General features: G+C 40.4%; 1 protein-coding gene and 2 long non-coding RNA genes across 4 annotated transcripts in view; 1 reads left to right on the top strand and 2 right to left on the bottom strand.

Moving 5' to 3' along the window:
- Nucleotides 1-11835, top strand: part of PPM1H (protein phosphatase, Mg2+/Mn2+ dependent 1H) — a 92423-nt gene extending 80588 nt beyond the window's left edge. For both annotated transcript variants that reach the window (XM_083574555.1, XM_083574556.1), the window contains exons 9-10: nucleotides 4317-4468; nucleotides 7022-11835. In XM_083574555.1, the coding sequence (XP_083430681.1) occupies nucleotides 4317-4468; nucleotides 7022-7169 (300 nt within the window). In that variant the 3' untranslated portion in view covers nucleotides 7170-11835. The remainder of the gene's footprint in view (nucleotides 1-4316; nucleotides 4469-7021) is intronic.
- LOC310744007 lies at nucleotides 573-4310 on the bottom strand. The gene is made up of 2 exons (XR_014539331.1): nucleotides 3014-4310; nucleotides 573-1018 (listed from the first exon to the last, which is right to left on the bottom strand). It is a non-coding gene; the product is annotated as an uncharacterized lncRNA (long non-coding RNA).
- On the bottom strand, nucleotides 6187-22602 carry LOC310743985. The gene is made up of 2 exons (XR_014539297.1): nucleotides 22521-22602; nucleotides 6187-6880 (listed from the first exon to the last, which is right to left on the bottom strand). It is a non-coding gene; the product is annotated as an uncharacterized lncRNA (long non-coding RNA).
- Between the last annotated feature and the right edge of the window lie 893 nt (nucleotides 22603-23495).

The following is a 23495-nucleotide window of genomic DNA, read 5'->3' as shown; positions in this document are numbered from 1 at the left end:
TTGGCCCGAGGCCATTCCCCCCACCCCCGATTCCCCACATGCTCCACAACTGACATGTGTGGGGGGGGTAGGTATTCTTGATTCTTCCTTGGTAGCCAGGGCTCAGCTGATTGACAAGGACAAGCCCCTTTGAAGTTGTCCATTTGTGGGAGTAGCTTGGACTCAGGTACCAATCTGCAGTGAAAAGAAAATGTCCATTTTTGCAGGTGTAATGAATCCCTTTGCAGGCATGCTCTCAGATCCAATCAGCTGACAGTGTGACTTCAGAGGGCTTACATTCAGCATCGGTCAGCTGATGGGCACAGAGAGCAAACTTTGTTTCTCAAATGTGCCACATTTATTCCATCATTAGCTGTCTTAGCTCTCCATCCAGCCCACCCAACCCACACATATTTAATTAGGAAGAAATGACTTGGTTGGATATTGGCACTGTGACTGGCACTTCTGAAAAGCAGTGGGATTACAATCACTAAATATGGAAGCTGGCTCTGCCATTCTGGGGTTGGGGAATGTTTATCTGGTTCTTGCCTTTCAACTTGCTGTTTAATTGTTGGCTTTTTTTCCTCTGAAAATTAATAAATACATATTTAAATCAAGCAAACAAGAAAAGGTTAAGTGTTGACATACAGCCTCTGTGTAATTTTGTGTTCATTGTATAGATTTAACCATAGTTTTAAAGGCTACATTGCTATAAACAAGGAGAAGCCACTATATATTCTGTTGTTTGTTCTGATACTTTAATAGGAAGGAGGTCTAGACCTTTGTTGTATGAAAGAGATGCATTGCATTTATCTTCTTGCTTTTAGCTAATGAGAAGTGGTGGAATGAGCATGGATACTTTGTGCTGCCTTACAGGTCTGTGGTGGTGTAACACTTCGTTGGTGTCTAGAGGGTATGAGTTATGTTCCTCTCCAGTGGACTTGACAACTTTTGGGTTTTATTTTTGACACTTTGTATGAGGAATGAGCAATTGTATGTATAGCTCATCAGCTTCTAATTCCTTAATTGTACCTTCCACCTTTGTTGTTGTTGTTGTTTAGTCGTTTAGTCGTGTCCGACTCTTCGTGACCCCATGGACCAGAGCACACCAGGCACTTCTGTCTTCCACTGCCTCCCGCAGTTTAGTCAGACTCATGTTTGTAGCTTCGAAGACACTATCCAACCATCTCGTCCTCTGTCTTCCCCTTCTTCTTGTGCCCTCAATCTTTCCCAACATCAGGGTCTTTTCCAGGGAGTCTTCTCTTCTCATGAGGTGGCCAAAGTATTGGAGCCTCAGCTTCACGATCTGTCCTTCCAGTGAGCACTCAGGGCTGATTTCCTTAAGAATGGATAGGTTTGATCTTCTTGCAGTCCATGGGACTCTTAAGAGTCTCCTCCAGCACCATAATTCAAAAGCATCAATTCTTCGACGATCAGCCTTCTTTATGGTCCAGCTCTCACTTCCATACATCACTACTGGGAAAACCATAGCTTTTACTATACGGACCTTTGTTGGCAAGGTGATGTCTCTACTTTTTAAGATGCTGTCTAGGTTGGTCATTGCTTTCCTCCCAAGAAGCAGACGTCTCTTAATTTCGTGGCTGCTGTCACCATCTGCAGTGATCATGGAGCCCAAGAAAGTAAAATCTCTCACTGCCTCCATTTCTTCTCCTTCTATTTGCCAGGAGGTGATGGGACCAGTGGCCATGATCTTCGTTTTTTTGATGTTGAGCTTCAGACCATATTTTGCGCTCTCCTCTTTTACCCTCAATAAAAGGTTCTTTAATTCCTCCTCACTTTCTGCCATCAAGGTTGTGTCATCTGCATATCTGAGGTTGTTGATATTTCTTCCAGCAATCTTAATTCCGGCTAGGGATTCATCCAGCCCAGCCTTTCGCATGATGAATTCTGCATATAAGTTAAATAACCAGGGAGACAATATACAGCCTTGTTGTACTCCTTTCCCAATTTTGAACCAATCAGTTGTTCCATATCCAGTTCTAACTGTAGCTTCTTGTCCCACATAGAGATTTCTCAGGAGACAGATGAGGTGATCAGGCACTCCCATTTCTTTAAGAACTTGCCATAGTTTGCTGTGGTCGACACAGTCAAAGGCTTTTGCATAGTCAATGAAGCAGAAGTAGATGTCTTTCTGGAACTCTCTGGCTTTCTCCATAATCCAGCGCATGTTTGCAATTTGGTCTCTGGTTCCTCTGCCTCTTCTAAATCCAGCTTGCACTTCTGGGAGTTCTCGGTCCACATACTGCTTGAGCCTTCCTTGTAGAATTTTAAGCATAACCTTGCTAGCGTGTGAAATGAGTGCAATTGTGCGGTAGTTGGAGCATTCTTTAGCACTGCCCTTCTTTGGGATTGGGATGTAGACTGATCTTCTCCAATCCTCTGGCCACTGCTGAGTTTTCCAAACTTGCTGGCATATTGAGTGTAGCACCTTAACAGCATCATCTTTTAAAATTTTAAATAGTTCAGCTGGAATACCATCACTTCCACTGGCCTTGTTATTTGCAGTGCTTTCTAAGGCCCATTTGACTTCACTCTCCAGGATGTCTGGCTCAAGGTCAGCAACCCCACTACCTGGGGTGTACGAGGCATCCATTTCTTTCTGGTATAATTCCTCTGTGTATTCTTGCCACCTCTTCTTGATGTCTTCTGCTTCTGTTAGGTCCTTACCACTTTTGTCCTTTATTATGGCAATCTTTGAACGAAATGTTCCTTTCATATCTCCAATTTTCTTGAACAGATCTCTGGTTCTTCCCATTCTGTTGTTTTCCTCTATTTCTTTGCATTGCTCGTTTAAGAAGGCCTTCTTATCTCTCCTTGCTATTTTTTGGAAATCTGCATTCAATTTCCTGTATCTTTCTCTATCTCCCTCGCATTTTGCTTGCCTTCTCTCCCCCGCTATTTGTAAGGCCTCATTGGACAGCCACTTTGCTTTCTTGCATTTCCTTTTCATTGGGATGGTTTTCGTTGCTGCCTCCTGTATAATGTTGCGAGCCTCCATCCATAGTTCTTCCACCTTAGTAAATTATATATCTCATTTTTTAAAATCCAAGTTTCTCCATTAGTTAAAGGGAATATTGAATGTTTGCACTGGGATCTAACTGCATTAAGAAGTCTAAGTACTCCATATACATTTCCTAATCCTGGATTTCAAAGATTTCAACACAAAGAGAGGATAAATGATTCTCTTCCAGCAATGCCAAGTGTGTTTCCCAACACAACCATAGAGCACTGACCCTGCCAGCCGTAAGGATAAATCAGCATTCCCAGCCAGGTGTGCTGTTTCCAAATCCTAGTCCAGATAATAACTTCCTTTTGTCAGTTGTCACAAGGTCACTTCACTTCTCTGAAAATACAGCTACTGCTGGAGTAATTAAAGTGCTCTGTTAGTAATTCAGAAGGACTCCTGAAGGTTTTGTTTTCGGACTTCAAGGAGCCAGGTGGTTTGACAATGGGGAGTATGAAGCAGGCAGCTAGAAGACCTGTATCTCTCACAGAAGACACACTTGGAAATACATAACATGACCTTTATCCTTATGCTGGTTCAATAAAATCTGTCAGTGCAGCCAAGGAATATATTTTGGATGCCATACTCAACAGGCTGTAAGTGAACATTTATTTTGTAAAGTTTTTTAATCAGCATGTAGGACTATGAGAAATACTCAGGTATGTGAGTTTTCTGTTAGTTCCATTTCTGTCAAAACATTTGAGAATATCCTGCACGTCACATACATAGATCAGCTTCAGGTTGGTTTGTCAGACTAGGGCATGTCACCTTCTCTCGATTGTCATGCAGCTGAACTGTACATGTTTCCCCAGTTTTTTGCCTTTATAGAGGTGGGAGCTTCGTGAAAAGCTGCTGCTGCAGACTAAAATGGACTGGAATTGTCTGTAATGGTATTCCTGCCTGACATGTTTGCAGGCTGAATGCTGCATTAGCAGATCCTGCCTTGAACCTTCTAAAGCTTCCAGATCAGCTAGGTCTGTTTTAAAATAAATAAGATGCCGAGTGATTTCCTGTACTACTTGATGAGGCTCAAAGTATTGACTTAGAGGTGACTGTAAAACGAGAGAAAGCAGCACTCAGGCATAATGCTGATGCAACTCACCGGAGTCCCCCTTCAGAAAGTGGTCTGTTCTAAGTAGGTAAAAATCTCCACTTAAATGTGTAGGACTGTACATGTGGCCACATTTGATCTTAAGTGTTAGGGAAACAAGTAGATTTTTTGGGTAGCAGAAACATACATTCATTAGAAAGACGCCCACAAAAACAAACCCTTGTTTCTCCTTCACCTAATGGGCTTGTTTTTGTTTTTCAGGTGAGGGTATATGATCTTCTCCAGTATGAGCATGGACCTGATGATGTGTTGATCTTGGCAACAGATGGACTCTGGGATGTACTATTAAATGAAGAAGTGGCAGAAGCGGTCACTAATTTTCTGCCAAACTGTGACCCTGATGACCCCCACAGGTTTGTAATCTCTCCCTTTTATATTTCCTTAGCAAGGTGCTTTTCAGATTCAGACTGCTTGCCAGGAATGTGTTTTGTTGCATTTGCAGTGCTTCCACTGATCAATATTAGAAGCTTCAGCAGGAACAAATGCACGTTCTGAAAAGCTTTATTCCAATTAGGTCCTAAGGAGAATGAGTTGCTTGAAAACTACTTCAGCAGTTTTGTAAAGTTGCCTTGACAGTTGCATTCCAAATTTGCTACATTAGTGAATAAAGCATCCAGTAATGCACTGCTAGAGATATTAATCTCCAAGTTCCTGAAATGCTGTCTCATTTATCTGTTACTAAGAAGGGGCAGCCTCCCTCTTTTATTCCAGTTACGTATAGTGCATTTTCCTGTTGCGACTGCTTGCTTTCCTTATGTTTAGCATTGATTTTCCTGAATTAATGCTTATTTGGCAGTTAGACTGGTGAGTGGGAGTGGCTGCTGGGACAATATAACACCAGTTCTAAAGGATCTACATTGGCTCCCAGTATGTTTCTGAGCACAATTCAGAGTGTTGGTACTGACCTTTAATGACCTAAACGGTCATGGCTCTATATACCTGAAGCAGCATCTTCACCCACATCATTCAGGCCTAGCATGGTGATCCAGCTCCGAGGGCCTTCTGGTGATTCCCTCACTGCAATAAGTGAAGTTACAAGGAACCAGGCAAGAGGGCCTTCTCAGTGGTGTCTGCCTTGTAGAACGCCCTCCCATCAGGTATCAAACAGATAAACAACTTTATGGCTTTTTAGAAGACATCTGAAGGCAGCCCTGTATAGGGAAGTTTTTAATGTTTGATGTTTTTTATTTACTGCTGGAAGCCAGCCAGAGTGTCTGGGGCAAACCAGTCAGATGGGAGACGCATAAATAATAGTAATAGTAGTATAAAGGTAAAGGTAAAGGTACCCCTGCCTGTACGGGCCAGTCTTGCCAGACTCTAGGGTTGTGCGCTCATCTCACTCTATAGGCCGGGAGCCAGCGCTGTCCGCAGACACTTCCGGGTCACGTGGCCAGCGTGACAAGCTGCATCTGGCGAGCCAGTGCAGCACACGGAACGCTGTTTACCTTCCCGCTGGTAAGCGGTCCCTATTTATCTACTTGCACCCGGGGGTGCTTTCGAACTGCTAGGTTGGCAGGTGCTGGGACCGAGCGATGGGAGCGCACCCCGCCGTGGGGATTCAAACCGCTGACCATGTGATCGGCAAGTCCTAGGCGCTGAGGTTTTACCCACAGCGCCACCCGCGTCCCAATAGTAATATAATTCAGTTCAATTCCACCCCCTATCTTTTTTTAAAAAAGTATTTTAAAGAACATGAATATGCTTTTACCTTGAAATACAGCAGTTCTACCTTAAGTCTTTACAAATTGTGGATCTTAGTGTCTGATATATATGTATCTGTTTTAATTGCTTTGTCCAGTATTGATGATACCTAGGGTCTTCTGCTATTGACTGCAAATTTCTACAGGATTTCTCTCTGTTCCTTACTGAAAAGGAGAGAATATCCAGCAGACAATAAGAATGGTACAAAAGTATAACCAATCCTGCCCATAAATAGAGTAATGTCAGACATCTTTCTATTAAGACCCATGGCACAAAGAGAAAGGTCTCAGAGACGAGATCCTGCTGCAATTTGGCTTTCTCCATGGCTGATTGCATGTGTTAGAGAAAGAGATCAATATCTGATCATGGGTCTCATTCATCTATTAATCATTTTATTTGTATCCCACCTTTCTATGGTTAAAACCATGCTCAAGGCAGCTTACAACATGAAAAAAATGTGTAATTACAAACAACAAAAGTAGTCATAAACAATAAATAAAACTCATCAAAAAGTAACAAATTGAACATTTTCCACATACATTTAAAAAGATATAAAAATAAAGATACTAAAAATATCAACCACAACTCCTTTCCCAACTTATTTCTTAAGAACTTAGAAAACCACCTTCCATCACCATCAGGCCACTGGTTCCTTTTGCTCACTGTTGTATACACTGGCAGCAGTTTTCCAGGGAGGCTTTGTATATCCACCCTGGACATGTTTACCTCAAGAACCTAGGACCATCTGCACATGTAAAGGATGCACTCTACTACTGAGCTATGCCCCTTCCTCAAACGTTCTTACAAAAATTCTAAAGCTTGATAAAATAGTTAATGATCTCTGATATGGATAGGAGTTTGGAAGAAGGAATAGTTAAGCGTCTGTATTGCAGCGTTCCCCAACTTAGTGCCCTCCACATGTTCTGGAATATAACTCCTCCTTGAACATTAGCCATGCTGGTTGAGGCTGATGATGTGCTCTTCCAGGTGTTCTGGACGACTGGGTTGGAAAAAGACAGCCATACAAGCAGAGGGGCTGGGCAGGCTTTTCAGTTTTGACTGGTCTGTAAAATAAAAACACAAATCCTGCACTTCAAATCTTAATACTTTTTGAGAGGATATATGGAATGCTTTCCTTGCCCAGCAAGTAATAAACCTTTACTTATACAACATCTGTAATCTGTGACTGTTTCTTCTTCATGCAGGTACACATTAGCAGCTCAGGATTTGGTAATGCGAGCCAGAGGAGTGCTGAAAGACAGAGGCTGGAGGATATCCAATGACAGACTGGGCTCAGGAGATGACATTTCTGTCTTCGTCATTCCTTTGATACATGGAAACAGAATCTTGTAAAACAAACACGAATGCTGGTAATAGGAAAGGTGTTGTTTTTTTTTTTACAGTAAGAACCTCTGGAAAAGGCAGGCTATCAAGAAAAGAGATCAAGTTTAACTTAAAAATTATGTTCTAAGCTTGGTTAGACTGGGATATTTCTACATGAAACATAGAGGCTGAATTGCAATGATTTAAAGGCATCTCCTAGAAACTGCAGCTTCCCTGTGGGGTTTTGTTTTTTGTGTGTGTGCATATCAGGACCAGGACTTTAATGCTGCTAGTATATTAGTGATTTATTTTTAATGTCCCTCCTGGTGAGGACCCTAGTGTAACCTGATAGAATATTTTTCTTTCCCAGTTTAATGTAGCCAGAATTAACACGTGAGATGCAAATTGGGAAAGCTATTAAAATTGGTAATGTAGCCTATTTCCCCCATTATTAATTGACTGGCTAACTTTGCTTTTGAGCAAATTTAAGCTATAAGTTACTAAGGTGAACAAAACCTAACACAGCAGTTAATTATTTTTTTGTTCAAATCTTGCTAATGTTTCAGTGGATATTTTCAAAAAGATGAGTTTTATTTATGTCAATAAATCAAGCTTTTCCTCTTGTACACCATCATAAACATTTTGGAACCTTACAGTATGTTTAGATGGTGAAGCCAACCTTTTCTCTCAACAAGGTCTAATCTACACCTCCTGTTAGCACACTTGCTTAAGAGAATAGGGAAAGCTGTTTGGCTGGAAAATGTGTTCCTTATTGTCAAGATTTTTGTATTTATAACTATGATGTAGCAGACTGGGAGAATTCTTGATTTAGAAAGATTTCCCCAGAAATCACCATTTCTTTGGCACCACACGTTTTCATTCATTGAATGCTTCTGTCTCCTCTAATTTATATCCTGTTGAAAGGATCGTTATATACGTACTGTTTAATTTATTGTACTTGGTAATTTGTCTTCTGATTTCTCTCTTATTAACTATGTAAGGCTGGTACGTTTCAGAAGGCTCCTCCAGAACAGTAGCTTTTCATCTTTTTTCCTGCTATGCCCTTTCAGCATCAATTTCGTTCATTGCTTCTTGGATATTGCAAGGGCCAGTACACATTGCTAGTAGACATTGTTAATCCGAAAGGTGGAGGGAGGAGCCATTGCAGAGTGATAAGACTCATCAGCTTGTTTGACATTCTGTACCTAGGCTTTCGAATATTAACATAGCAACAGAATAGAAACTTAAGGATTTACATTTACCTGTACAACCACACATTTTATGTATTCTAGGATGAGAATGAGTCATCCCAATTATCATTCGTATTGTTACAGGTGACTCAAAATTTAGTTCTCAGGTATTATCTCCCTGGCCAAGAACTAAAGAAACATATCCTTGTGGTTTTTTAAAAAACCAGTTTTAGGTAGCTGAGAACAAATGAGTGGACAGTGATTGTGGGCAGTTGATGAGCCATCTCAGAAATGTTAGGGGTTTTTTTTGAAGAGAAGCTACCAACATAGCAAGAGTATGGTACCACATGTTCCCATAAGTCTTTTCTGTGTTTATATCCCCCCCCCACAAAAACACTCTTAATAGAATTAGCCTGGACATAATTATTTGCTTAAACAATATATTGTACATATCTGTTGGAGTAGGCATTTTATTAATGCTACTATAGTCAACTCTACATTCCACCCTTGCACCAGATGTTAAGTTGTTTCAATATGCTGCTGCAGCAGCAAATAAGTTTCAACCTGCAACTGAATAGTTCAGAAAAGTGTTAATTCTGACATGAAGTAAATCTTGCAATAATGTTTTTCTGATACCATAAAATCTAAAATTTCATGAAAAGTAGATTTTCATAATGCGGTGTGTTTTCACAAATCAGCAATACTTCTCAAATTTATTCTCAATAAAGTACCTCGTTTTTCCAATCATATATGTTCAGATTAGCAGGTCACATTTTGCCTAAAAAACTGATAGTGTAGCCCTTCCACACAGCCTCCTTGTTTTTTCAGTTCAGGCAATATCATTTTTCTGGGTCATCAGGTCATCATTTGCTTTCAATCTCATGATGACAGACATTCTTTGGCAGCAAACATTTCATTTGTGGAATATTACTATTAATGTAACAACACTTTCTAACACAATATATACACCCTGGGTAAGATTTACAGGTATTACTGTCTTCATTCTGTTTGTATACTTTTGCACAGAACTTGAGCACATTTCCCATTTCCAGTGCCATAAGTGAAAAGAACATATTTAGTGGCAAACAATCCCATTGGACCAACCAAAATAAAAGGACTTTTGCCAGTGCAGGAAAACTTTAAACTGGATTTTCATTTTGACTCATAAGAACACACTACATATGATAGTAACCTAGGTTGCAGCTCCAGAAAACATCTGTATATCAAACTGGTTCAGAATGACCAGTAGTTCTGAGTGCATCCAATTCTTCCTAGAATAGTATCTAGACTGCTACATTTTATCATGTCATGAAAAAATATTTTTGAAACATTTAAATGAAACATTAATTTTCAGTGTTGCACTCTACGATACTTCATCCAGATTTGGTGATACAATTTCAAATGCTGCACTTTGTTTTTCAAAGAGGCAGCAGTGAAACACTTAAAGTAGCAACAAAAACAAACTCTTGCTATTGTTCAGACGTACTTTTAGGACTGAATCAATAACCCAAATTGCACCATCCCTTTCAATTCCCAGAGAGACCAAAGCTAAACTCTGGATTGTTAAATAAAATTTGTGTTTAATTCAAACTAAACAAACTCTTTTGAATTCATTTAGAAATTAAGCCAACTTAATCTGAACTTTTACTTGCCCCCATCTCTATGATACTCAGTAATGGTTTTCACCAACTTAGAGCTGTATAGAACATTTAGATTGTTTTATTTAATCTTTCAAAATAGCAATGCACTATCTAGATGAATATATTTTATGAGAGCCAGTAGACAGGATTCAGACAGAAGTGAGTGGCAACCCCTACCCCCCTTAAAAGCCTCCTCCCACTACTGGAAACCCTCCAGACTGACATCCTGTAAACTTTAAGGCTACTTTTGGAACTGTTGCTTTGCTCCTGTGGGTAAGCAAAAGTGTTTTCTGCTCATGCATTCAGTGAGGGATGGATCTTGCCCCATGCGCTTTATTATTGGGCTGCAGCATAGAACATTTGCCAAGCCTAGCTGAGAGCTATGCAAACTGGACAGCAAAATTCCATTCACACTTCAGTAACTGATTTCCAGGTGTGTAGTAATACTGTTTTTTGTTTTTAAAAAGAAATTGCAATATGGAATTCAGTATTGTCTAGAATTAATTCACTTTGCTGCTGCTGCATCAACAGTTTTATAACCCAAGACAAGGTTGAAAATTGTGCTTAAAAGTAAACCAGTTACATATATCTTAAAGGTGAAAGGTTACTGGAAATGAAGGTTATAGCTTGGGAAAGTGAAGGGTTGGAAAATTGTCACTGGGCCACCATCTATTTCAACAGTGTTGGTAACAGTGTCGGAAATTATTAGAATAACTTGCCTAAAGAAAATGGGGGAAACTCAGACTTTCATACCAACTATCTCACCTAGGCCAGAACTGGAAGAGCTTTTAGGCAAATAAAAATTGAGATAAGAGAGGAAATTCACTTGTCTTATGGAGCTGCTACAGCCACATGATCAATGTTTGCTATCCGATTGTAAATATTCAATGATAACATTGTCCAAATTTGCAAATATTTTATTAGATCGCTTAGCTTATCTACTCTTTCCTTCTCTCCTGATTTTAAAACATTCTAGAACAACCTCCTGATTCTGTCTGCCCTTTCCAGTTCATACAGTACAAGGGAAATTCCCCTTTACAGTAAATATCTGACAGCTGTAACTCAAAATGTCTAACTTCTTCCTAATCAGAATTTACCAAAATTATTCTATTTTTATCAAATAATCAAAGAGTTGTTTTTCAGTACTTGCCCAATGTCCATAAAGAGAGTTGCATTGTCAGTTTTAAAACTAGCAGTCCGGGATACCTGTTCTATAAGAACGTTCTTCAAGGTACTTCGCTAAGTGACATGTTGAAATAAAATATTTTGTAGGTTGTTGCTTGAACTTTACAGGTACTTGTCTTTCATACAGCACAATCCTAAATTTATTTTAGTCCTTTGCCCTTTGCTTAATGCACTCTTGCAGTTTTGTTTCTTATGTTGTGAGTTATGTGAAAATTGCACACTTGTAATTTTTCTTTCCTGTCATATGAAGATGACATAGACAGTGGCCAAATACCTCTTCAATCATTCTGCCAAATTCTACCTACATTATACTTGAAGGAGGCTTCTCCCTGTCAACCTCCACTTTACTTTGATGTTCCATTGTATTTCAGTTTAATTTTGCCATTTTCTTCCTTTATTGGCACAGTGACTGTAAGCAAGGAATGTACTATATTCTGGGCTCAGCATTCCAAACAATGAAGAGAGTCTTCTGGATAAAAATTGTTTGGATCAATGTACTTAAGCGTGGTGACTGTGAAATGTCAAAACTTTTTTGTAACCTGAGAACAAAAATGTTTAGTAAAGGGATATATTTTATGTGTTTTGAAACTTTTAAGTGCAATGAAATACGGAAGCTGGAAAATGTATGCACAACAAAGTTTTAAAATGATATTGTAAAAAATAAATAAATATAAAAACTTATTTTGGGTAGTATTGCTGTGAGTTTCTTTTCTGGGGCATATAGCTGGTGAATGCTGTCAGTGAAAATATGATATAGTCTACAATTCCCCATCCTTCAGCTTTCTTTTGAGCTGTCTCAGCCAAACTATAGTTGCATAGGTACAAACTGCACCTTCTTTTTAAATTTTTCCATTTGTTAAGTTCTTTTGCAGTGCATGTTCAAGCACTCAGCTATCAATTCTGTTTGCTGAAGAACAAAATGGGAATAAGCAGAGAAGAAAACTGATGTAAGTAAAATCACCTAACTGAATTCCAGAGCAAATGCCCAGTTGGTTATTATAGATTTTTGTATGGTTTGGGTCAGTGGAGTGCTGCTTGTAAAATTCCAAAGAAGCACATAATAAGTGAACAGCTGTTGTTTCTACATATGGACAAAATTACTTTAAAAAAGTTTGTACTCTGTTACTGTCAAGTAATATGTCAACTAGCACTTTATAGTTTTTATAGTGTTTTAATTGCTTTTCAGTAATTAGACAGAAGTTAGAAGATAAATGCTTGCTTAATAATAAAACTTGGAGAAAGCTGTAATGCATGTTTCTTAAGTTTGGCTGGTGACTGAAACTCCATAATGCACAGCTAGCTACGAATTCTGTTCTGCAAGTGTATTATAAATACTGGCATATATCAGGGAGAGCTTTAAAGGGATTCTGTGTTTCTAAATAATTGAAACGATATTAAAAATGGTTTAGACACATCAAACAATACCAAGAAGCTTAAAAACTTTAGTTTTGTATAATGCTGAGACAACGAAGGGAAGTGGGAATATTTTAGCTCCATGTGCAAGGCTTAAAGCTGATGAGGAAGGGGTGGCTTAGCTACAAGGGAGAGGGGTGAGAGAAAAAGATAACAGCAAAGGGTTAGTCAGTGCTCTCCTTTCCAGTGTGTATAGTAGCAGGGGCTTCAGCAGGGCCCTCTTATAACTTTCACTCAGATAAACAGTGATTTGCCTGTGCAGTGAAGTGAGCAGATGGATTGTATAATAAAGGGAAAGCTCTGCTAAGCTTGGTTGATAGTCATCCCCCCCCCCCTCCAGCTTGGACCAACTATAGCCCATGGAAGACTCAAGGTGATATGTATAATGTATGATGGAGGTTCTCCGTATCAGAGGCTTTGCTGGGGCCAGATAGAAATTTCCAAAGGTTAGATTTACCCTTGCTACCTATTCAAACATTCTGTTTCAGAAGAATCCACCATTGATTACAGAATCACATTGCAGGTTGTCTGAGTTTATTTTAAAAGCAGTTTCTTGAGCAAGGCAACCATAGTGCTTTCTCTTTCTTTTAAAAATAATATTATAACCCACAGAGCCGTTTCCTATGAAGGCATTGGTTGAATATATAGGATAAATATTTCTCTTTCATATTGTTGTTCATACTTGCAAATATCCATGTAAGTTGGCAAATATTTCATAATAGGCACTACTGTTTGTTTTGAGAATTAGTTCCTAATATGTGGCACAGTTCTTTGAATTCAACATATACATATATTTTGAGAGGGCATTGTTGATGCTGGCATATGTTTAGTATAGATTTATGAGGTACCCAGACTGAGAATGGACTAGAATGTTTCCCCATTGTTTTAATTTTACAGGATCAAAATTATTTAACATTGCTCTGGAAAACAAGCTGAAAATTAACATTTGCTGAAGAAGTAAATTCCTAAAGTGTATGCGACAATAAAAAATATGGTATGTAAAATGCATTACTCCCCAGCCTTTCCTAGCAATTGTGCTATCAGCATAAGCATTTCAGCTTGCCAGACAAAATGACACCCCGCCCTGCAGTCTTCCCCTGGGGTGTTGTTCTCTTGACCCCTGCCCCCACCCAACTTAGAGGAGGGAAAGCCCAGTTGTTCTATCATAAAGGTAAAGGACCCCTGGATGGTTAAGTCCAGTCAAAGGCGACTATGGGATTGCAGTGCTCATCTTGCTTTCAGGCCAAGGGAGCCAGCGTTTGTCCACAGACAGCTTTCCAGGTCATGTGGCCAGCATGACTAAACCGCTTCTGGCGCAATGGAACACCGTGACGGAAACCAGAGCACATGAAAATGCTGTTTACCTTCCTGCCGCAGCGGTACCTATTTATCTACTTGCATTGGGTACACTTTCGAACTGCTAAGTTGGCAGGAGCTGGGTCAGAGCAATGGGAGCTCACGCTGTTGTGGGAATTCGAGCTGCCAACCTTCTGAGCAGCTATCTTAAGTTGTAAAGGCTTCTGCTAGCAGGACTTGTTACTTGATTCCAGACCTAAGGCCTTAATGAGATAGACCTATGGTTTGTAGTTAACACTGCACAGCAGAATTCCATTTGTGCACCAGGGTCTCCCCTTCCTCTCTTCCCATGTGCCCCAAAATCTGCTCCAGAGGACCCTTCAACCCTCTGGTGCAGATGTTGAGGATGCATGGGGAACCATATGGAGAAGGGGAAAGTCAATTCATGCAAGTGGAAAGTCTCTTGCTTGAGCAGAACAGCAGAGTTGTATACAACCCATTGCTTCTCAACTGTTTCAAATGGGAGCCATTTATAAACTTAGCCTTCCAGGGACCACCTATAAACTAACTTCACTTTTCAAGTTCTACTTTCACCCTCCATAACAAAGTATAAGAATATTATACCAGTAGTCAGCACCAAGCAAGTATACACTTCATTTTAACCTCAATATAGGAACATATAGGCAGAATACATTTGAATAGAATTGAAGTATGACAAAGGAAGAAACAAGTTAGCCTATCTCATAAAAAGGCCCCAGGACCTTAATGGTTTGTTGTTGGCCTGGAGAAAGGCAGCTTGGGAGGGGGGGGCAGTCACTGCTACCCTTCCAGGAAAAATTGGCATTGCAGTTTATGGAACAGAGGTCTATTGTTCTCATTTTCTCTGCTCACTTCCTCAAAACATCCAAGTAAAAATGAAATTGTCCAACCTTTTTCAGTTATCAGGTGGGGCCATGGCAGCACATAACATGATTCTATCCCATCATATGTTGTGCTGGTTTAGATGCTATGAGGAAGAGACACATGGAATGGCAGCAGCTATTTGGCTCTAGCTAAATCCTAATATGGTTACTCTTCCAGACCTTTTCAATATATTTCTAATTTTACTGTGTGACCAGAAAATGAAGAGCCACAACTTTCCTTTCTAAAGCATAATACTGCTTTTTATACTTGGTCCATGAATTTCTTAGTAACTATCACCATTTAAAAGACATTTTAAGGATGTTCCTTGTGCATTACCTTTGTTGTTCACATGAAGTTTGAAATAGAAACCTGCGTGTGCATTTTCCTATTGCAAAATAGGCAGCAATTTAAAGCGAGAAAAATGGCATGAGTGGCACCACCATTCTATTTCAAAATAATTTCTAATAATAATTAAGGGTAATTACATATTAGCAAAGCAATGACTTGTTTCAAAATCAGTGGCACAGTTGATTTTTTTTGGAAGAGCTCAATTGCCCAGGCCTGCCTTATCCCTTTGTCCCCCACTATCTTGTTCAATAATCATTCTTCTTCATGCAAATGTAGATGGAGTGAACAGGGAAAGGTTAAAATGGAAGCAGGCTATCTTTCATCAACATTGTAATTTTACTGCTTGGCTTGGTGCCAAATACTCGCTGCAGTCACTAGCTGCCATTCCAACGTGAGTGAAAGGATCTTTAATAGGAGTGTAAATAAAAGCCAGGCTGAGAAATGAGTTTTCCATCCCAGCAATCACTGGCCTAACCTCTGCCGTAAATAGTCTTTCAGAGCAGCACAGATGGAATACCTGCACCTGGGGATCAAGGCAATCTCTGAGCAGTGCAATTTAAGCAGCTGGGTACAATCGAAACATGAATTAGCTGGGATAGGCTGAAGAATTCCATTTTATATATATTATGTAGAAACAAATAGTTCACTATAAATTTCCCTTTCACAATGGAGTTGCTTTTTAAAAGCCATTTCTCTCTTGGAAGGGGCAGATGACCACAGCTGTTGAATTAATTAAGCCATGAGAATTTCTCATAAGATGGTATAACAATAGGTATTTAATTTATGATTATTGATTCAATAGTGTGAAAGTGATTTATCTGATCACAGCAGAGGTAGCAACGGCACCACAAGAACGATAGGTCATTCTAGGTTTATGTGTCTGAGTGGCTTTATTGATTCTGAACTACTGAGTCAGATGTACTTGGCAACTGAATCCTCAATACTTTTAAAAAGCCCTTTATACCACCATTGGTAACAATTTATTGTACTGATCAAGTGTTGCTCTGTAGTGGAGTGACAGCAAACGTATGTCAGAGCTAGTAACGTTTTGTTGTTGTTGCTCAGTAGATCAGTCTTTTAAAAAACAAAATCATGTGCTATTAAAGCCCCATGATATTTTACTGCTTGTTAAAAGGAGACAGCATTACACAATCTGTGCTAGGATCTATATTATATTGGAATATAGCTAAAGATATAGCTGAAACGTTTTGGCACATGACAAAATCTCAAGCTGCATGACTTGGTACCAATGTGAACAGTGGGCATTATGCCAAGTGATTTAATGAGTATTAAAGTGGCATGCCTACATATAAGAGTGATAGCAATAAATAGGCATACAAAGATGACCATATGGACCAGCACAACAACCACGTTCATTGTACCAGTTTAAAAATGGCAAGTTACATTACATTTTTAATGTAAATGATATCTCTTTCAATTAAGTTGCTATTTAGTAGTGGTGCATCACTGCACAATCACATTCTCTTCCTTAATCATCTTAGATTTTAGTCTAGTCTAAAGAATGGTTTACTTTTATTTGTATACAGGCTTTTTATTTTTATGCACATGCAAAACATTTAAGACTATTAATACAGGAACAAATGAATGACACTGCATCCTTTCCTATGGCCTCTATGCATACAGAGGAAGAATGAGTGTAACAGCATATGAAATCGTCACATTCCATTCTTTTATCTTCTATACACGGCACAACTCATGGAATAACCTTCCATAAACACCAATGTGTTACAGACTATAGTTCATAAACTAATATTTGCCTCCTATCGAATTGCAGCCAAATGGCATTGCAATCTGCTTCTACTTGGATGAAGATGTGTTCTACAAAAGGCAAACAATGACTGCACCAATCTCTTAGAAGAGGAGTTGGATAATAAATATATCTTCCCTTCGCATCTGCACCCACATAAGCAACTTGAGCAGAAGGGTGTTTCTGCCAAGGAGCCAAATCTAGTTAGGATACCAAGAATGAGCACTTGTAAGAGTTTCTTAAGTGGCACAAGTGTCATGCCTCCATGGCAGAGGTTTTCAATCTTTTTGAGTCCATGGCTTTCTTGACCAACTACATTATTTCTACAGCACCCTTGTGCGAATCAGGAGTCCAATTATGTCACCCCTTGCCTGCAGAGCTGGTAGCCTCTCACCATTTTTCAAACACCCTCCCCTCAGCCTCATCTCCTCTCCCCTCTCCTTAGGAGTCGTCTGGGCAGCCACAGGCCATTCTCTGAACTGCCCCACCCCCACCCGAGAGGTGCCTCCTCACACTGCCCACAGGGGCCTGGGAAGCACCCCCTGGCCAGCCCCAGAGGCACCATTCGCCTGGACAGCTTGTAGCCAGGGCTGCTGCAACAAACAGCCGTGCAAGCCTTTAGGAGGCAGATACGTACGGGGGGAAAAGAGGGAGTGAAGGAAAGAGGGAGAGGCCAGTGTGTGCGTGTGGCATGGTGAGGGTGCTGTTTACATGCATGTCCCTAACCCCATCCACTTTTGAGCATTCACATATTCAGGCATTAAGATTTTACAACTCCCAACAGTAAATTAAGGAAACCCTACAAATTAACCCACATTGTCTCAGGAGCTATTAATACAGAAATGGGAAACTTGTAGTACGCCTGTTGTTGGGCTCAAATTTACACCAGGCCCAGCTAGCATGAACAAGTCAGGGATGATGGGAATTATAGTCTATCATCTGGAGGGCCTTAGATAATTCATATTTGCATCAATGTATCATAGTATCTAGGGAACTCCTCCTAGTCACCCTAGCTTGAGATTAGATGGGCGACCAGGGGGAGGACCTTTCCTGTTCTGGCACTCCCTCTCCAGGTATTTGGCAATTCCACACCATATAGTCAACACATATGCAATACACGACTTTCCCCAAAAAATCCTGGAAGCTAGTTTAAGGGTGCTGAGAATTTTTAGCTCTGTGAGGGGTGAACTACAGGTCCCGGATTCTTTGGGGGAAATCATACACTTCAAATGTATGGCATGATCCCGCCCATTATTTGCCTGCCATAACCACAGCTAGCCTTCATGGACTTGGCCAAGACTAGCTCTTTCTACCAGGTATTGGAAAAGTAGATTTACTTCACTGTTCTCTGTGGTTGTGGTTATTTTAAATCTTGTATTATATATAATTTATTATTATAGTTTTATTTTGTAGTAAGCACTTTCTTAACAAGTTACAGGAAGGTGAAGTATACAAAATCAAATAATTGCATCCAACTTTTTAGCCCCGCTGACAATTTTGAAGAAATGTCAACAAAACACCTGAAAGAGACACCCCAGAACACTGATTAATATTCAAATATTCAAGCATTATTTCCCCGTTCATGAGATGGAATAATGTGATGAATGTATTATGCAGCATTTCTGAATGGTTTGGCTTCATGGTAAACTCTGTGATGAAAGGCAGGCAGGATATTATATACTTTAATAAATGGGTAGACTCACTATACTAGTTAAATCTATGTCTACAACTCAGTATTTTCCCCAAGTACTAAAAACTTTGCTCTCAAGCCATGCAGATTTCATAAATTGTAAGTTACTAAAACCACCTGGAATAATGTAGGGAAATGTAACATTTAACAGCACCTTCAGCACCAATTATGTCCTTAACTACACCTACGTGTAAAAGCTGCTCACTTTAAACCAGTCCTGTGCAAGAGTTCTACTAGCCCATCCCACTTTCCTAAAATGCCCTCTAAAATAATAAGCCTGAAGGGAATGGAAGGCAATTTTAGTACAACAGCTTGAATATAGGTTTAGTTAGTAGAAAACTATTTTGTTCATGGAAGTGGTTCCCAGCTTAGTAGTGAGAAAAGTGAACCCAAGTCCTGTAGGGCTGTTTTTAAAGTCAGTCTGTGTCTTCCTTTTTCAAAATATTTCTCATACCCTGAACAGAGTGGCACGGAAAGAAGTAGCTTCTGCAAGAGTTCACAGAACAGGACTAATACATTATCTCATCCTTCTCAGTTCTTTGGATTTAAGCCCTTATTTCTGCTTCAAGAAGATCAATGTAATACTGAATTCAGCCCCAGGCATTAATGCCTTATCTACTGATACCAATGAAATACAACTGCAAATACCCGAAAAGGTTATTTATAGGCAAAACTCACGAGAAAGAAAAGCTCCCATTCAATTCATTTAATGAATTTTAAATTGTGTCTAGTTCCATGCAGTTATGTTGCTTTTGTGCATATACCTTTAAAAAGCAGCGGCAGCTGTATAACTGCTAGGATTATAGAACTGTGCTGTCTTGCTAGTGGTAGGGGTCATATTGGAATGATGGGCACTAGTCTGAAAAACAGAAGAGCAACTGATGACTTAGCTATGGGAAAGATATCTACTTAAGAGCAAAACATAAATTGCTCCAATTGTTCAATGCTTTGTAAATTGCAGAATTATATTCTTTCCAGCCCTGGAACTAGGGAGGGGAAGAGAATTGTACTCAATATATATCTACCTATGTATGCACACATACAGAGAAGAGTTACTTGCAACCCACAAACTGCTTTTACAGTGAATTCTACCCTATTTTTTGTATACTACACTAATGGAATAATTCTTGTTGAGAAGCGCTGAGCATTTTGCCAAATTCACTAGCAGCTGAAATGAAAACATCACTCCTAAAGCTATGTAAAGTTCATGAAGGGTTGCACTCAGAGCAATTAATGGACACAACCAACTTAGGTCAGAAATTCCAGTGGGTCTGCTCTGAGTAGAACTTAGTTGGATACAACCAAAGTTCTCTCTTACTTGGTGTAGGAGTCTGCAGTAAAGACCCACATCCAATTATGTGCTTCAAACTGCATTACAAAGACAGTTTGAACTTGGATGAGTAAATGTTCATCATAGTTCCCTGTTGTGTGCAAAAATCTGATTGGTTTCCTCACGTTATGATTTACAAGGAATTTTTTGCACATTTTCAAAAATCCTATATTCACTCCCCATTCTTATGAGATACTGATTCCAACAATACTACTGAGAGGATGAATATAGTCAGAATTTATTTCCTGGGGTTTCATAAAATTATTCAATGTAGAAATGTTTGTGTTCGATGAATCTTTAAAAAAAATTAATCATAAAGTTTCCTTGTGTATCCTGAAAGTACTTTTTTAAGTGTTCTAGATCCAAGTTTAAGCTACATCTTTTAGATAAAGTGAAAAATAACACATTTGCCACAAAGACTACATTTTCCCATTACTGCTCTAACTTGTGTCCTCAATTTATTTTTTCATCATATCTTCTTTAAACAGGCCACCCTACCTTACAGCTTTCTAAGTTTCAGGTGTTTTTTTAAACAAAGAAACTCACTGGAGCTCAGCATACAGCACCAAAGATATTAAATAAAGATAAATGTGTTTTATTATATAAGCTTTTCAAATTAACGTATTCCTATCTTTTCATGATTTAGCCATACAAAGTTTGAAAAAAGTAAGAAATCCAACACCTAACTAATAAAGCATACAACACAGAGAGGATGTTGCTCACAATACTAAGTACTGAACAACGAACCTATACAAGTAAAGAACCTATTGTTTTCCAATCTATAGCTCAGTATATTCATTTCAGCAAGGGCAAACACTAGTTTAATTAAGGAGCTTTTATATAGTGATCATACTAGTTTGTGTTTCATACTAGTATTAAAAAGCCTTCAAGATATTTTACCCACAGTTCTTTTGCCAATTATTTTTAATTTTGTCATCTAATAATAGTGGAATTTGGATAAATTGAGTTATATCCAACATGAATCATACTCAAAAGTAGGTCCTCCTAAATCAATGGGCTGAAGTCCATTGATTTTAATGAATCTACTCTGCGCAGGACTAATGCTGGATGTCACTATTTCACTTTACTTTTTATCCTAAGGTTTTAAAACATGGAGATATTAGAATTCATGAAATATTAGGTGCTTCTAAACTTAATTAAATATTAGTTAAATGGTACACTGGAGGGAAAACAAACTAGTTAGACAGCTATGCACTTACCTGGTAATGTCCCATTATAAATGGGACTCTTGAGTAGACATGTGTAGATTTGCACTGTTAATTCTAAAGCTGAAGACTATAGCATCTGTCATTAGGAAGGCATGTGACGTTATGTATTATTCTTACAAAATATTAGGTATTGATATCATTGTCTTATTTAATGTAACTACTGTTTTTTAGTATTTTTATATGCAGTGCAGAATAAATGCACAGTCGTTAAAATTTATGAAAACCTCATAAATGGTGTTTTATTGATGTCATTTCCATAACCAGAATTCAAACAGTAATTGCCACTCATTATATCCCAAACTCATCAGCCCAGCAACACAATCTAAACATATGTCCTTGCTGGTGTAATACAAGTATCAAAATTTCACTATAAATATGTAAGTGCCCATCTAAAGATTTAAAGAGATTTGTCGTATGAGATGCTGTCTATTCAGCACATGCAAGATGTACAATAAATTTTAGCTTTCCACGGATATGTAATAAATAACAACAAACAGGCATTTTCTTTAACCAAACTAATAATCTGAATAGAACAGTATCTGTCAGGACGTCACTAAGGAATACAACATGCAAAACTGACGTAAATACTGTGCATTTCAAAATTCAGACATTTCCTGAGGAAATAAAAAACTGGAAAATGCAACATTTCAGTTGTGCGAAGCCAAGCTCTGCAAAGCCATATACTGAGAGGCATTAAACACACACAGAGAAACGGCAAAGGCAAGCTTGGTTCTGTTGCCACCCCTCCTTCCGTATGCAAGTAATCCCTGGGAAAACAAAGGGGATTCCCATTGTCATTGTCTTCATCTGCAGCTGATCATCACCAGCACTAGCAAGGCAGTAGCTTGCGCAGTTATCTCCACAGCGGGCAATGTCACAACCCGACCAACAGCACAAACTACTACCTCAGCCAGGGCCATGGTGCTCCCGACCCCATCCTGGAAGGAGAGAAGAAAGGCGGGCATGTTCCACCCACAATAAAATGAAGAGCCCAGAGAGAGAGGAAGGAAGGAGCCATGGCAAAAGGGTCCGGGCTCTTTCTGACGGTCCTCTTGTCTCCTTTATCTGCAGCAGACATCAGCCAGACTCCCTTCTTTGCGAAGGGCAGGAGGAAACCCCGCCCAGAGCGCGCATTACAACGCCGCCGCCACCCCCCACCTACCCCGCCGCCGCCGCCACCCGCTCTGCCCTTTTCCTTGCATGACCTGAAACTGACGCGAGGGAGTCTAGTTTATTAGGTACATTACAGGCCACAGCTGGTGCAGTCCCCAGGAGCTTAATTGTCAATCGGCGCGAGAAGGAAAAGCGAAGGCGCGGGAGGGGAGGAGGAACAAGGGGGAACAAAACTGAGGAGAAAATTCGCGCTCCCATATTCCCTGACACTCGTACTCGCCTTCGCCTCAGCTTTAGGGCATCGTTCCGCGGCGGAGAGAGAAGCAGGGACCGGTGCCCTCCCCCTCCCCTCTCCAAATTCGAACAGGACCGTTGCAAGCTCTCTCTCTCTCCCCCCCCCTCCCCACCAACCGCCCGAGCGCGCGCGCCGGCCCCCCGAGGGAATAAAAGGCGGTGAGGCGCTTGACGAGGCGCCATTCCTGGCGGCTGAGGGCACACGATGGCGCTTGCCGCCTCGCGCGGATAGGCGAAGGCAGGAGAGAAGAAAGGAAGAACACGGTTTTTTCGGTCCATTCCTTTAAGGGCAGCAGTTAAATTCTGCTCCTCTGACGGCGGCGAAAGCATCTTCCTCTCCGCGCCGCCTTCCCCACCCCCCGCGCTGTATCGCAGTGAAAGACGCCGCCGCCGCGCTCCCGCCCTTTCCGAGGCTCCGCCGATTTCCCTTTCTCCGGAAGGATGAGAAAAGCCCCCCCACTTCCCTCCGCCTATTGCTCGCCTCCCTCTTGGCGCGCCCGGCCACCCAAACCATAGAGATGGGGAAAAGGGGGGGGGGGAGCCCGAGTACTCACGCTCTGTCCACGTGACTCGTAGGCCTGGCCCGTCACAGAGCCTTCCAGCGCCATCTTGAACAAGAACAGACCGGCAACGGAGCGGGGTTGCGGGGGGTGGGCTGGGAGGTCGGTGCTCTCGACCTTCTCTGCTGCAGCCCCCGAGGAAAAGACGGCGCCGGTCAATTAATCCCCTCGGGCAAACAGGAACTCGCTTTAAAGCCCTTGCCTCAAGGAATGCTGGGAAATGGGATGTATTTTCCCCCTCCCGTTTCTTCGCGTGAGGAGGAAGAGCAAATCTCGGCGCGAAAATATAGAGGGGTGTGGGCACCTGACGACCAGTCTCGCGCTCCGAGCGAAGACTGCTGGGAAATGTAGTCCAGGACAAGCTAGGCCTAGCCGCGGAATCGAGTAAAATTTGCGT

Source organism: Podarcis filfolensis (assembly GCF_964270895.1).
Source record: "Podarcis filfolensis genome assembly, chromosome: 10".
In the NCBI taxonomy this organism is placed as follows: domain Eukaryota; kingdom Metazoa; phylum Chordata; class Lepidosauria; order Squamata; family Lacertidae; genus Podarcis; species Podarcis filfolensis.
The sequence above is the reverse complement of the archived record's forward strand: the minus strand, read 5'-3'. Positions and strand labels throughout refer to the sequence as shown.